Raw genomic sequence first — 14,463 nt, 5'->3', positions numbered from 1 at the left:
TTGGCTCTGACCGGTACAGGTCATGGACAGGTGGGAGGTCAACTCCGATGATCTTCTCAGCGGACCTTACCACTCTTTGGAGCATGCGTTTGTCTGTCTTGCTGGTGAAGCTATACCAGACGATAATCATGGACCACAGGACAGATTCTACAATTGCGGATTAGAAGAGGAGAAGTAGATTCTGTGGGACGTAAAACTTCTTAAGTTGCCTTAAGAAGATGGCTTAGTAAATAGACCTCCAAATACCTTTGAGAAAGAACGCCTGCTGCTTAGTACCTTACAGTTGGATAAATAAATGTGATTTCATAGTATTTAATGTCAATGTCGAGTTACAAGGACACATGAAATTAATTACAGTACATGGACAAAGTTTTAGACATTCCTTTCAAGGAAGTGCCAATGTCCCAGGATGCAATGTGACTGAAGACAACTCTGTGGATATACCCAAGAGACTGTCATCAAGAATCATAAACATATGGACGTTTAACGTTTATCATATAAGTGATGGACTCAAAGAAATAACAGAGCATTCAAATGTGAATTGCTCTGTACAAATATGCTAAGATTCTTTATATATTTTATTATAAACTCCTTTTTCCATCATCATAATTATGTAGGGATATCCAATAATTAATAAGAATTCAGTATCTGATAACTCAATTGATGTGTGCACAGGACCTGGAGGCAACTGATGCTAAAGGTGAAGCCATCAATTATTTTGGTTGTAGATGACCATTCTAGTAATCAGTTTTTTGCATCACAAAGGTTTTGTTTTGTTAAATACTGTATATACATTAGTGAAATTACTTTTGGATTTCAAAGAAAGGTACGGAATGTCTTTCTGCAGAAATGTAGCTTTGTAAGAGGGTCAGTACAACACATAGGACAAATCTTATGCCTTTTAATTTAGACAAAGAAAATGAGTGCTACAAAGTCTGAGAGCTTTAATTTAGTCAAACATTATGTAAAATAATGGCCGCAGGAAGCAAAAATCTAGATGAAGAATACATAATGAATAGTAAACTCTTGTCACTATTAGCAGCACGAAGAGAGAGGTTATGTTGTCAATTTTCTGAATACCAGTGAGACTGCACTTGAAGTTTTGGGTACAACTCTGGAGGCCATATTTTCAAAAAGATAATAATGAACAAGAATGTACAGTATGCAGGAAAGAGCTACTGAAGTATTGCTTGGAATACAAAAGAAAACTTATCAAGAAACAATTAAAGAGCTTAATGTACTATACACATCAGAGGATGGAAGGGATAGTGCGCACATGAGAGACACATTAAAATAAATTAAGTGCATTAGCTGAGCCTAAGAATATATTTAAACACAAGGGGATGTCTTGAAAAAAAATAAAAAGATCGAACTGCAGTGAGAGAGAATGGAGGTCAAATAAGACAGAATTTCTTAGCATAAAGGCACAGTAGATTGATGGGGCCATATAATAATGATCTGGGGCATTAAATGGTTAAATACTAAAGTAAAAGAATTACTTGGAACAAACGTAAGCTATTTTCAGGATTTAGAACTAATTTTTATTTTTATCACATAAAGAATAATTACAAATAATTATACATAAATCATTGTAACAAAAAATAATACAAAACGATAGAACAAGGTACTTAAATGGTCAACAGTCAGATGGTCGACACCATATGGTCGACATGCATTAAAGTGAAAGGTACAGTGCATCCGGAAAGTATTCACAGCGCTTCACTTTTTACACATTTTATGTTACAGCCTTATTCCAAATGGAATAAATTCATTTTTTCCCCTCAAAATCCTACACACAATACCCCATGACAATGTGCATTTTTTTTGAGATTTTTGCTAATTTATTAAAAATAAAAAACTAAGAAATCACATGTACATAAGTATTCACAGCCTTTGCCATGAAGGTCTAAATTGAGCTCAGGTGCATCCTGTTTTCACTGATCATCCTTGAGATGTTCCTACAGCTTAATTGGAGTCCACCTGTGGTAAATTTAGTTGATTTGACATGATTTGGAAAGGCACACATCTGTCTATATAAGGTCCCATACTTGACAGTGCATCTCTGAGCACAAACCAGGCATGAAGTCAAAGGAATTGTCTGTAGACCTCCAAGACAGGATTGTATCGAGGCACACATCTGGGGAAGGGTAGAGAAAAATATCTGGTGCTTTGAAGGTCCCAATGAGCACAGTGGCCTCCATCATCCATAAATGGAAGATGTTCAGAACCACCAGGACTCTTCCTAGAGCTGGCCGTCCGTCTAAACTGAGTGATCGGGGGAGAAGGGCCATAGTCAGGGAGGTGACCAAGAACCCGATGGTCACTCTGTCAGAGCTACAGCATTCCTCTGTGGAGAGAGGAGAACCTTCCTGAAGGACAAAAATCTCTGCAGCAATCCACCAATCAATCCTCTATGGTAGAGTAGCCAGACGGAAGCCACTCCTTAGTAAAAAGCACATGGCAGCCCGCATGGAGTTTGCCAAAATGCACCTGAAGGACTCACACTATATGAGAAACAAAAGTCTCTGGTCTGATGAGACAAGGATTTAAATCTTTGGTGTGAATGCCAGGCATCATGTTTGGAGGAAACCAGGCACTGCTCATCACCAGGCCAATACCATACCTACAGTGAAGCATGGTGGTGGCAGATGTTTTTTGTTTCAGCGGCAGGAACTGGGAGACTAGTCAGGATAGAGGGAAAGATGAATGCACCAATGTTCAGAGAAATCCTGGATGAAAACCATCTTCAGAGTGCTCTTGACCTCAGACTGGGGCGACGGTTCATCTTTCAGCAGGACAACGACCCTCAGCACACAGCCAAGATATCAAAGAAGTGGCTTCAGGACAAGTCTGTGATTGTCTTTGGGGGTAATTCAGATCTGATCACAGCAGCACATTTGTTAGCTAATGGGCAAAACCATGTGCACTGCAGGGGAGGCAGATATAACATGTGCACAGAGAGTTAGATTTGGGTGGGGTGTGTTCAAACTGAAATCTAAATTTCAGTGTAAAATTAAAGCAGCCAGTATTTACCCAGCACAGAAACAATATAACCAACCCAAATCTAACTGTCTCTGCACATGTTAAATCTGCCCCCCCCATACACACACACACACACACACACACACACACACACACACACACAGTGCACATGGTTTTACCCATTAGCTAACAAATTTGCTGCTACGCTCAGGTCTGAATTACCCCCTTGAGTGGCCCATCCAGAGCCCAGACTTGAATCCGATTGAACATCTCTGGAGAGATCTGAAAATGGCTGTGCACCGATGCTTTCCATCCAACCTGATAGATCTTGAGAGGTGCTGCAGAGAGCAATGGGCAAAAGGTGCTGCAAAGAGGAATAGGTGAAACTGCCCAAAGATAGGTGTGCCAAGCTTGTGGCATCATTTTAAAAGAGACTTGAGGCTGTAATTGCTGTCAAAGGTGCATCAACAAAGTAAATTTGCAAAAATCTCAAAAACACTTTTTCCACATTGCCATTATGGGGTATTGTGTGTAGAATTTTGAGGGAAGAAATGAATTTATTCAATTTTGGAATAAGTCTGTAACATAAGAAAATGTGAAAAAAGTGAACCGCTGTGAATACTTTCTGGATGCACTGTATAAAAGGTCAACATGGGAGTCTGCACACATCTCTAGCACTAAACTTCATATGCAGCACAATATCTTATGCATTCTCTCATTTTGTAAAAAATCTAATATATAGATTCATACCGTATCTGTTGTATCATATTCTAGAGGCATAGTAACACCTCAGACATCCCGTGTGATGTGGATCCTCCTCCTCTAAGTAATCGGCCTTCCTTGCCCCGCCACATTCTACCTCGTGCAGGAAAGTTTGTCCCCCCCGCCTCCATGGTAACATTTCTCCAGTTCCAGAGTCTTTGTTATTTATAGCATGATTCCATCTTTTCAAAGATATCATTGGGAAGATGATGTCACATTAGAGGGGGGCCAGCTTGCTAGCACCAGCTACTGTATGCTCTGGGTGCAGGGCCCATGTGTACCATGCACCCTGAACACAATACATATACACCTATATTATGAGATATCTGGTGCCAAATATAAAATTCCTGGTTTCCAGTACTTACCAACCTTCAAGCATGCTCCCTGTCTATAGCTGATAGTGCAGTTTCCTCTCCTGTTTTGAATCCCATCATCCAAACAGAGTTCAGTGTTGGATGGGAATCCATACAGTTACAGTTATTTAAAAAGAAAACACAGGCACATTCGTGGGAAGCGAGCAGGCCGGAAATGTATTTCCCCCGGTAACCATCTAAGTCCTTTGCCCACCTGCTCACCCCCATACTCAAAGAACAATCAAATAGAAGTGATACCCAAAAGACGGCCCTGTGTTTGGAAGGACAGAACTGTCAACTCTCACTTTGTGACCCCCATACCCAGAGCTCCTGCACTTAACATAAAGAAAACTGAAGGCCCTCTGGTATGCCCAATCAGGTCAGTCCTTTGTAATGCCAGATCTATAAGAAACAAGACTGTAACAATTGCTGACCTTATTGAATCTGCAGATCTAGCCTGTATTACAGAGACCTGGCTAGATGAAAATGCAGCACCTATATTGGAGGCTGCAGTACCAACAAACTACTCTGTCATCCACAACCCAAGACTGGACCGCAGGGGTGGCGGGGTGGCTATCTGCTTCAAAAAAGAACTTAAACTTAGGGTCCACCCTATTGAAACTACTCGCTCATTTGAGTGCATTGCTGCCCGGAGTTCGACAGGATTAGGTTTCAGAGTACTTCTCATTTACCGGCCAACTGGAGATGGAAAGATATTTCTACAAGAAATTGCAGACACTGTTGCTGGCCTGGTTCTGGAACATCAAAGATGGCTTATCCTCGGGGATTTCAATGCATGGGTGGATGATGAGCTCTCACGCCTTGGCCAAGACCTCCTGTGCACAATAAATGGTCTGGGCTTCACACAGGTCATTCCCTCTGCCACACATAAAAGTGGTCACACTCTCGACCTTGTCTTTCAGATTGGATTAGAAGTCACTGACCTAAAAATAAACCCAGTCATCTGGTCAGATCACTACTCCCTCTGGTTCTCAGTTGCAACCCCTCAATTAAGATCTCTGCCCGTGGAGTTGACCAGGTATCGTCCAAGGAGGGGTATGACTCCCCAGGCTCTTGCAGCAAATCTGGATCTCTCTGCTATACTGGGTGCCTGTGAAGATCCCTGTTCCCTAGTCCGTTATTATAATAGGGATGTTATGGCTGCAATTGATATTATCGCCCCTGTGCGTTTAAGACCTCGTAAACCACAACGTCAAGCTCCATGGTTCGACAACAGTGTTAGTGAGCTCAAGAAAAGGGGGCGTAAACTGGAAAGACGATGGAGGAAGACTAACCAAGTGGATGACAAAATAAAACTAATAAAGCATAACGAAGAATATCAATCGACAATCACTCGTAAGAAAGCACAGTTCCTGTCAAATGAGATCACAGTAGCAAACAATAGGCCAGCTCAACTTTTCCGCACAGTGGAGATGCTTTGCAAGCAAGCATGCCTGCAGACTGATGAGACCCTCTCCCAGGCAAGATGCAACGAGTTTGCAAACTTCTTTGCAGATAAAATATCCACCATCCGGGCTGGAATCTCCACAGTGCCATCAAAGGAGTGCCAAACTACAAAGCCTGCCAATATAAGCTACCTGCCTTCATGGACCAGCTTTGATCCAGTGGATGTAAAGGACACTGCTGAAATTGCTCGGATTTTGCGTCCCACCACCTGTGATCGGACCCAGCCTCAACCAAGCTTCTAATAGGTTGTATGGATATAATTGGTCCTGTCTTTTCAAAAATTGTTCAATGCTCCTTGCAGACAGGCATTTTTCCTGGACCCCTAAAGGAAGCAATTGTTAGACCGCTTCTTAAAAAACCTAATTTAGATCCCGACTGCATGACCAACTACAGACCGGTATCAAACCTTCCTTTCCTAGGAAAGGTTATTGAGAAAGTCGTTGCAAATCAACTGGAAACCCGCCTGACAACCCATGATATTTATGATCCATTTCAATCAGGATTCAGGAGAAGATATAGCACTGAAACAGCCCTGGTGTGTGTGTGTTAAATGATCTTCTGATGGCAAAAGACAGAGGTGACTGTTCAATATTAATCCTTCTGGATCTCTCGGCAGCATTTGATACCGTGGACCATGGGCTTCTGATTGAGCGACTGATACATTTCTGTGGTCTGGATGGCACAGTCCTAAGCTGGTTCAAATCATTTCTCACAGGCAGGTCACAGAGAGTATCATCTGGATTATACTCATCACCACCAGTGCCATTGCCATGTGGTGTCCCACAAGGTTCTATACTATCCCCCATGCTTTTTGCAGTATACATGCTCCCATTGGGCGAAATAATCAGGCGCCATGGCCTGGTCTACCACTGCTATGCAGATGATACACAACTGTACTTGGCCTTTGCTCCGGGCACTGATAACCCAATAGCAACCCTAAATGGCTGTCTAGCTGAACTACAGGAGTGGATGAGCACCAGTTGGCTGCGACTGAACCCGGATAAAACAGAGGTCCTTATGATACGACCACAACATCAAAGGACAAAACTGCAGCATAGCCAACCAACTGGACTTACACTCGGGGATTCAGAATTACAGACCAGTGATCGTGTGCGGAATCTTGGCTTTGTTCTGGATGGTGGCTTGACACTTAAACATCAGATATCAGCCACAATCAAATCCTCATTCTTTCACCTGAGGAACATAGCCAGAATCAAGCACTTAATTCCCTCAGATGATATGCCAAAAGTCATCCATGCATTTGTATCATCTCGTTTAGACTACTGTAATGCCCTCTACCTTGGTCTACCAGCAAAAGAATTGCAGCGCTTACAGCTGGTGCAAAACACAGCTGCCAGGCTATTAACCAACCAGCCCCATTCTAGCCACATAACACCCATCCTCTACTCCCTTCACTGGCTGCCTGTACGATGGCGAATCATCTTCAAGATTGGCTTACTGAGCTTCAAAGCATTACATGACCAGGGCCCAAGGTACCTGAAGTAGCTTCTGACCCCATACTGCCCCACTCGATTACTGCGATCTGTAGATGAAGGACTTTTAGCAGTACCTAGAATCTACCGTAATTCATCTGGGGGTCGAGCTATAAGTCATGCGGCTCCGACTCTATGGAACTCATTTCCTCGCACAATGCGAGAGGCCCCAACTATAGAATCCTTCAAAAGTAGACTCAAGACTTTTCTGTTTACTCAAGCATTTCCATAATGTCCCTTTTAGTATCTTCATGCTTCTGTATTTTATGAAAATGTACTTCATTATTTTCTATACTATATTATGCTATGTATCTGTTAAGCGCCTTGAGTCCTACTGGAGAAAGAGCGCTATATAAATAAAATTAAATTATTATTATTATTATCACCCGTGGTCAAATAAACTGCAAGCTGTTTGGGTCCAAGTGGAGCCATTAGCACCAAGTGTGATAAATCAGTAGCAGGACAGTCGACTCACAGCTGAACCTCATGTTCTTGATGTTTCCCACTAGTAGACTACAATTTTGTTATATATACAGTAGAGTGATACTGTAGTTAGTCATCACAGGATATGTTTCAGCAGTAATCTCATTAATCATAAGATAAATATGCAATTATGAATTTACCAAGCTACAACTGCATTTGCATGTAAATCTCATGAAAGCATAAAGTCACTAGTTTACTGGTGTACAGCAATTATGGGATTTGGTTTAAAGTTAGCAATAAGTCCAGCTGTGAATGTGCAGCATTTTCAATAGAACACACCTTACACTTAGATAGGTAGACTGTGGGTATGCACAAAGATTGTAAATATGCACAACTAACTTTCTCCAGCACAACCCTTCTACTTTACATTCAGTTCTTGCTCTCCTTTAACTGTGGATGAGGTAATATACTGTAATTTGCAGTTCTCACTTCCTCTTTCTTCTCTTCCTGTATCCTTGACTCTAATATTTATATCCCTTTTCCACCAAAATGTAAGGTCTTTGAACATGATTCCAAGTCGTGTCACAGCCGGATAAGACCCCGTTTGCTGAAACTGGCATATTGGTGGGCAGACCCTATTCACACAGCACCCCCTTGCTGTCTGCCTGTTCTGCCAACTCTTGGAGATGACATCATCTCCAAGCACTGATGATTCGTCTCTCTGTATACTTTTAGTGATAAGACCCTGGTCCCACGGTTCACACCACACCATTACCCGGTGAATCTGACCCTGATAGTTACCAGGGTCAGATTCCTGGGTAATGCTGGTGGAAATGACGCAGAGAGGAAGTGGCTGGTGGAAGTGACGGGCCGGAAATGAGCGTGCACATGTGCGGAGGAGGAGGAGGCCGGGAAGCGGGCTGAGTGCTGAGTACAGCGGAGCAGGATTGCTGCTGCTGCCGCCGCTGCTGATGTGTGTGTGAAGTGTTTGTGTGGCCGCTGCTGTGAGTGTGTGAGGCCACTACTGGTTGTGTGCTGTGTGTGTGCTGCCGCTGTTGTGAGTGTGCTGACACTGCTGTGGGTGAGGGAGAGTGTATAAGAGTGAGGGCCCTACCACAACCGGGCTGTTGCTGATAGCGCAGCCAGTGGAGTGTGTGAGTGAGTGTGTGAGGGCCACGTTCAGTGCGTGAATAAGTGTGTGAAAGAAGGAAGGAAGGGAGAGGGCTGCTGAGTGAGTGAGTGAGTGAGTGAGTGGGTGCTGCTGAGGGGTGAGAGAGTGTGAGTGCTGTTGCAGGATGAGAGTGAGTGAGAGTGTGTTGCTAGGGGGAAGAAAGGGTGTGAGGGCTGCTGATGGTTGTGAGTGTGTTCTGCTGCAGTCACAGCCTGCATGAGTGTGGACTGCAAATTGTGGACGAAACAGGTTCCGGGTGCACGGTAGCAAGCGTGAAGGAGGTGTGGAGAGCTGGTGATCTGCGAGGAGGAGTATCGGTGATGCAGGAGAGGGCCCACTCAGATAAGTATTGATTATCTATCTTATTGTGTATGTGATTGAATCGACTGTTTCAAGCTAGGTCATAGCCAATATCATATTGCATAGTTCTGTATTGTTTGCATTGTTCTTCTGAAGGTAATAGGGAGTTGAGTTCTCAAACAATGGGAGAGGCCGTGATTGAGAATCTCACTCAGTGCCAGTCATGCAAGATGTATGCGCACCTCGAGCAGCCGTCCCAGTGCAAATACATATGCACGAGATGTGTGCGTACGGTTGCCCTGGAAACCCAGGTAACGGATCTAGAGCAAACCGTTATGCGACTGAGAGATATTCATAATCTCGAGCAAGGTTTAGATAGAATGGTGGAGGAGCTGCGGGAGGGGTCACCGGTAGATGAGGAAAATTAGGTAGCCGACGGAGACTGCTCCCACTAGCAACTGGAAGAGTGGTTCCTCTGGCTCAGTTGGGATGAAAGATAGTGAGGCACCCAGGCAGATGGTGGTGGTAGGGGACTCTATCATCAGGAAGGCAGATAGGGCAATCTGCTACCGGGATCATGATTGCCGTATGGTCTGTTGTCTCCCGGGTGCTCGGGTACGGCACATCGCGGACCAAGTAGATAGATTGTTGGGAGGGGCTGGGAAAGACCCGGCGGTCTTGGTGCACGTTGGCACCAACGACAAAGTTAGCGGCAGGAGGGATGTCCTTAAGAAAGATTATAGGGATCTAGGCCAGAAACTGAAAGTAAGGACGTCTAAGGTAATATTCTCCAAAATATTACCAGTGCCACACGCTAGCCCAGGGAGGCAGAGGGAGATTAGGGAGGTAAATGTGTGGCTTAGGTAGGAGGGGTTTGTGTTCCTGGAACACTGGGCGGACTTCTCAGTCAGGCGCCATCTTTTTTGTCACAATGGAATGCACCTGAATGAGGAAGGGGCTGTGGTGCTGAGGGGAAGGATGGTTAGTAGATTGGAGCTTTTAAACTAGGAGCCTGGGGGAGGGTTTAGTTAGAAACTATGGGTCATGCAGCGAGAATAGTAAGATGGTGGTAGTGAGCTAAATGGGGGTGGATAAGGGAAGGGGGGGAAGAGAAGCCAGCAAGGGCAAGGGTACTAGCATGGGTTCTAAAAAGGGTATTAACAAATGTATTGCAAAAACATTAACTAACAATATCTATGTGTCATTATTACAGCATATAGAAAAAGATGTGTGTAGCATAAGGGAAAATACTTATGTCAGGGCAGAGAATTTAGGCCGAAATACTGGGATGATAAAAGAGACGAGTAAGGTGGGCAGTATTAAGTATGGTGAGGGTAGAAAGGGAGCGAGAAGGACAGTCAGTAAGAGTAACTCTTGGGAGGCTCTAGTAAACCATGATAGGATACCTTTAAAAAAAACAAGCGGATAAGGGAACCACTAAACTAAAATGTTTGCTTGCAAATGCAAGAAGTCTAGCAGGTAAAATGGGGGAATTGGAATTGTTAGCATCGAAGGCTGGGTATGATATTATAAGTATTACGGAAACATGGTGGGACGACTCTCACGACTGGGTTGCAAACTTGGAGGGGTATTCTCTTTTCAGGAGGGACAGGGCAAGCAAAAGAGGAGGAGGTTTATGTCTTTATGTTAAACCGCCTCTAAAACCGTACTTAAAGGAGGTTATTTATGAGGGGACAGGCGATAACGTGGAGTCACTATGGGTTGAAATCTCAAGTGGGGGTATTGATGCAAAAAATTAGTTATAGGCACGTGCTACAAACAGCCAGATACAAGCATACATGAGTAAAAAAAACTCTTGCAGAAAATCGAAAGGGCTGCAGGATTGGGGGACATCCTAGTGATTGGGGATTTTTAAAATCTTAGGTCACAAGTAGCAAGAACCCTATACTTGATTTTCAATAGTTCAATTAGATCTGGCATGGTACTGAAGAATTGGCGTATAGCAGAGTTAGTCTCATTATTTAAAAAGGGATCCAAAAATCATCCGGGTAACTACAGGCCGATTAGTTTGACATCTATAGTGGGGAAAATATTAGAGGGACTGGATTACGAGGAAAGGCTTAATAGGTTGAACATATACACTGGAAAAGAGGCGTCTAAGAGGAGGCATTATTAATGTCTTTAAATATGTAAAGGCGCACTACAAAGAGTTATCAGAGGAATTATTTATTAAAAAGAACTCTGTTTAGGACACGTGGGCACTCGCTGAGGCTGGAGGAGAGAAAATCCTGCACGCAACGGAGGAAAGGGTTCTTCACTGTTAGGGCAATAAGGATTTGGAATTCCTTGCCAGGGAAAGTGGTAATGGTGGACACTGTAAATGCATTTTAAAAGGGGATTGGATGAATTTCTGATTGAGAAGGATATCCAAGGTTACAACATTTAAAATACTGAAGTTGTCAATCCGGGTGTAACATGATTTGCAGTTGTTAACTAGTCATGAAACATTCTTCAGTAGATACATTAAAATCAACTCAACTTAATACAGGTTGAACGTGATGGGCATTTTGCCTCTTTTCAACCTCGAATACTATGTTACTATGTTACTATCTGACCCTTTCACAACAAACATCAACTTGGTTTGCCCCGGCAATAAACCAGGTTAAAAGTTTTGTGAAATAGGGGAATTATAAACCAATTTTTCCTACCACATCTCTCTCTGGCTACACATTTTATACCACAAGAAAGTTTGTCTGCAACTGTGAACCTGTCTACAATGCAACACTCCCTTTGTTAATTAGATTGCTGAACATACTGATCAATACAGCTCCCCCTGTGCAAGATGATAGCGTATGTAGCATAAGCAGTCAGATCTGCCTCCATATCCTCACTTGCTGGGGGCCGCCCAGCACAGGGCAAGGCTGCCCAACATGTGTGACAGGCCGCCTCCCGATGCATCTACAAATAGACTGCAGACACATTGAACTAAGGTTGACCCCTGGCAGCACAGCCTGGTTACTCTATCAGGTGGCCCGCCCCCATTTATTTAATCAGAGCAGTTGCATGTGACGTTACACAGCTGCCCCAAAAATGCTCCTGGAATGCCCCCGTTTGGCCCATCATGACCCCCCCCAATGCCGCGTCACCACCCTGCGAATGCCCACCGATGTCAATCACACTGTGGCATCCTTCCTGGATGCGGCCACAATGTGTAAGGTAGCGCATGCGCACTGAAGCCAGTGTATGTGCACAGACCACTCGAATGCAGCCGCTGCGTACAGACGCGCGGCTGTGTTCGGGTCTGAATACCCCCTAAGTTCATTATGTCAACTATGTTCATTGTTTTTTGGTTTGTTTTCTTCTTGTGGTAACACTAGATGTCTTTGATAGGTTTTTGATGCTTGTAAACTCACTTTCAGTCCTGCTGGAGAAAAGTGCTATTAAAATAAAATAATAATAATAATTATTATTATTATTATTATTATTATTATCATCATTGTTATGTAATTGACCATTCCTAATTAACCTCAGCAAACTGAAAAGCTCCATTGTCACTTTAAAATTTGACTTAATACTGTCCCTAATTTCTCCTATCCTCAAGAAACATCTCTCAACCCTACATCTATCTCTAACAATTTTGTTTATGTCCATTCTTTTGCTTCTGAACTTCTTCAGAGGTTTAGAAAAAAATAGTGGACAACCTTTTCCAGGCACTTTAACATCAAACAAAAGATAACTAATAAGTACCATAAGAGTATAATTATAATTAAGTTTTGTAATGTCTAGTGACCTCCAATGGGGCTGGTCAATCTTCTAATCATGTACAATAAATGAACAAAAAAAGAAAAATACAGTATGTTGGAATAAATAATTGAAGATACCTTTACACGTGTTCACATGTGTCAGACTGTGAGTGATTGGAAAGTTTATATTCCTCTGCCCATCTGAGAAATCGCCAGAAATCCCTCTCTAGGGGAGAAATTTACTAAGAATCAATTTTGGGAGAGATCAGAATTCACCGGAACAAAAATCACACATTTACAAACAAGTATTATCACTTGTCTTTCAATGGTGTACGTTGTCTCTTTTTGGAGTGCTCGATTTGTGTCGAGTTTGCAAACCCTGCATAAACCTTGGTTGAGAGTTAAAAGTGAGGGCTGCAGGTAACTTGGCGGGATTTTATTAGCATTCTGATTGGTTTAGTTTTAATTATAATGGTTGTATCTGATGCTCTTTAGAACTGGTGTATAGAGGTGCGTTTTTTGTGCGATTTGAGTGAGGCTTTGGTTGGGACTTAGGAAAAAATTGGTTCACACATCAACACTAATAAAACTGTGCACTGAGGTGCGATTTTTTTTAGTGAGTTTGGTATAAACATGAACAATTTTGCAAAGATGATTATTAATAAATGTGCATATTCCACTGCTACTAATGTTATTTGGATGATGTTTGTTCCAATGGTGATTTGCCACGATTTAGAGTTTGAATTCGCATTTGACATGCACATCCCTTGCAAATTAATCCTTAGTAAATTCGCAACTCGCAAATTTGCATTTTTTCCCCACAAAAATGGCACATTGACCAAAGTCAACCTTTAGTAAATTCCCCCTGAGATGTGTAAGTACTAGAATTCAAATAAGAGAAAGAACATCACATTACTCTCTCTCCAACTGTCTCCCTGGCATGTTTTAGATGCAGACTCCATAAATGACATATAGTGAAACCCAACGAAAAGAAATAAACTGCAAGGTGCACATTATGTTCCTTTAAAATATATTTAATTGCAGTCAACATACTGTAGATCTAAAATTAGAACAAAAAGCAAAATACAGCACGTGAACGAAATTAATTTTGCAGCGTGGTATTATCTAGATGAGATAAATGGAAAGAGTACATTTACAGAGGTGTTGCCTGATTTACAGAACTTGTACTTATATTTTAAATTTGATATAATTAAAACATTTTAGCTGAAAAAAGTTCATATCTGGCCACAATTAAATCAAAGTAATAAGATGCTTTAAACACAAATGCCTTTATCTAGGTTAGTGTAAGTTTAGACTGCATGATTGGATAGGAGAAGCCTGTACATTTATTTATAAATGATGAGATGGAAAATAAGATTTTAAACCTACCGGTAAATCTATTTCTCCTAGTCCGTAGAGGATGCTGGGGACTCCGTAAGGACCATGGGGGGTATAGACGGGCTCCGCAGGAGATAGGGCACCTAAAAAAAACTTTGACTATGGGTGTGCACTGGCTCCTCCCTCTATTCCCCTCCTCCAGACCTCAGTTAGAGAACTGTGCCCAGAGGAGATGGACAATACAAGGCAGGATTTAGCAATCCAAGGGCAAGATTCATACCAGCCAACACCAATCATACCATGTAACCTGGAACATACATAACCAGTTAACAGTATGAACAAAAACAACAGTAACGGTCCAAGACCGATGTCAACTGTAACATAACCCTTATGTAAGCAACAACTATATACAAGTCTTGCAGAGTTTCCGCACTGGGACGGGCGCCCAGCATCCTCTACGGACTAGGAGA

The 14,463-nt window shown here is 42.6% G+C and overlaps 1 protein-coding gene across 5 annotated transcripts in view; it reads right to left on the bottom strand.

Moving 5' to 3' along the window:
* NCAM2 (neural cell adhesion molecule 2) overlaps positions 1-14,463 on the bottom strand; it is a 483,276-nt gene that overhangs the window by 15,937 nt on the left and 452,876 nt on the right. The window contains exon 18 of one of the 5 annotated variants that reach the window (XM_063956367.1): positions 12,794-12,881. The exons of the other annotated variants lie outside the window; for them this stretch is intronic. Coding sequence (XP_063812437.1) covers positions 12,839-12,881 — 43 coding nt within the window. The 3' untranslated portion in view covers positions 12,794-12,838. The remainder of the gene's footprint in view (positions 1-12,793; positions 12,882-14,463) is intronic. 5 annotated transcript variants of the gene reach the window in all.

Source organism: Pseudophryne corroboree, chromosome 2 (genome assembly GCF_028390025.1).
Source record: "Pseudophryne corroboree isolate aPseCor3 chromosome 2, aPseCor3.hap2, whole genome shotgun sequence".
NCBI lineage: Eukaryota > Metazoa > Chordata > Amphibia > Anura > Myobatrachidae > Pseudophryne > Pseudophryne corroboree.
This window is presented reverse-complemented; position numbering and strand designations above follow the sequence as displayed.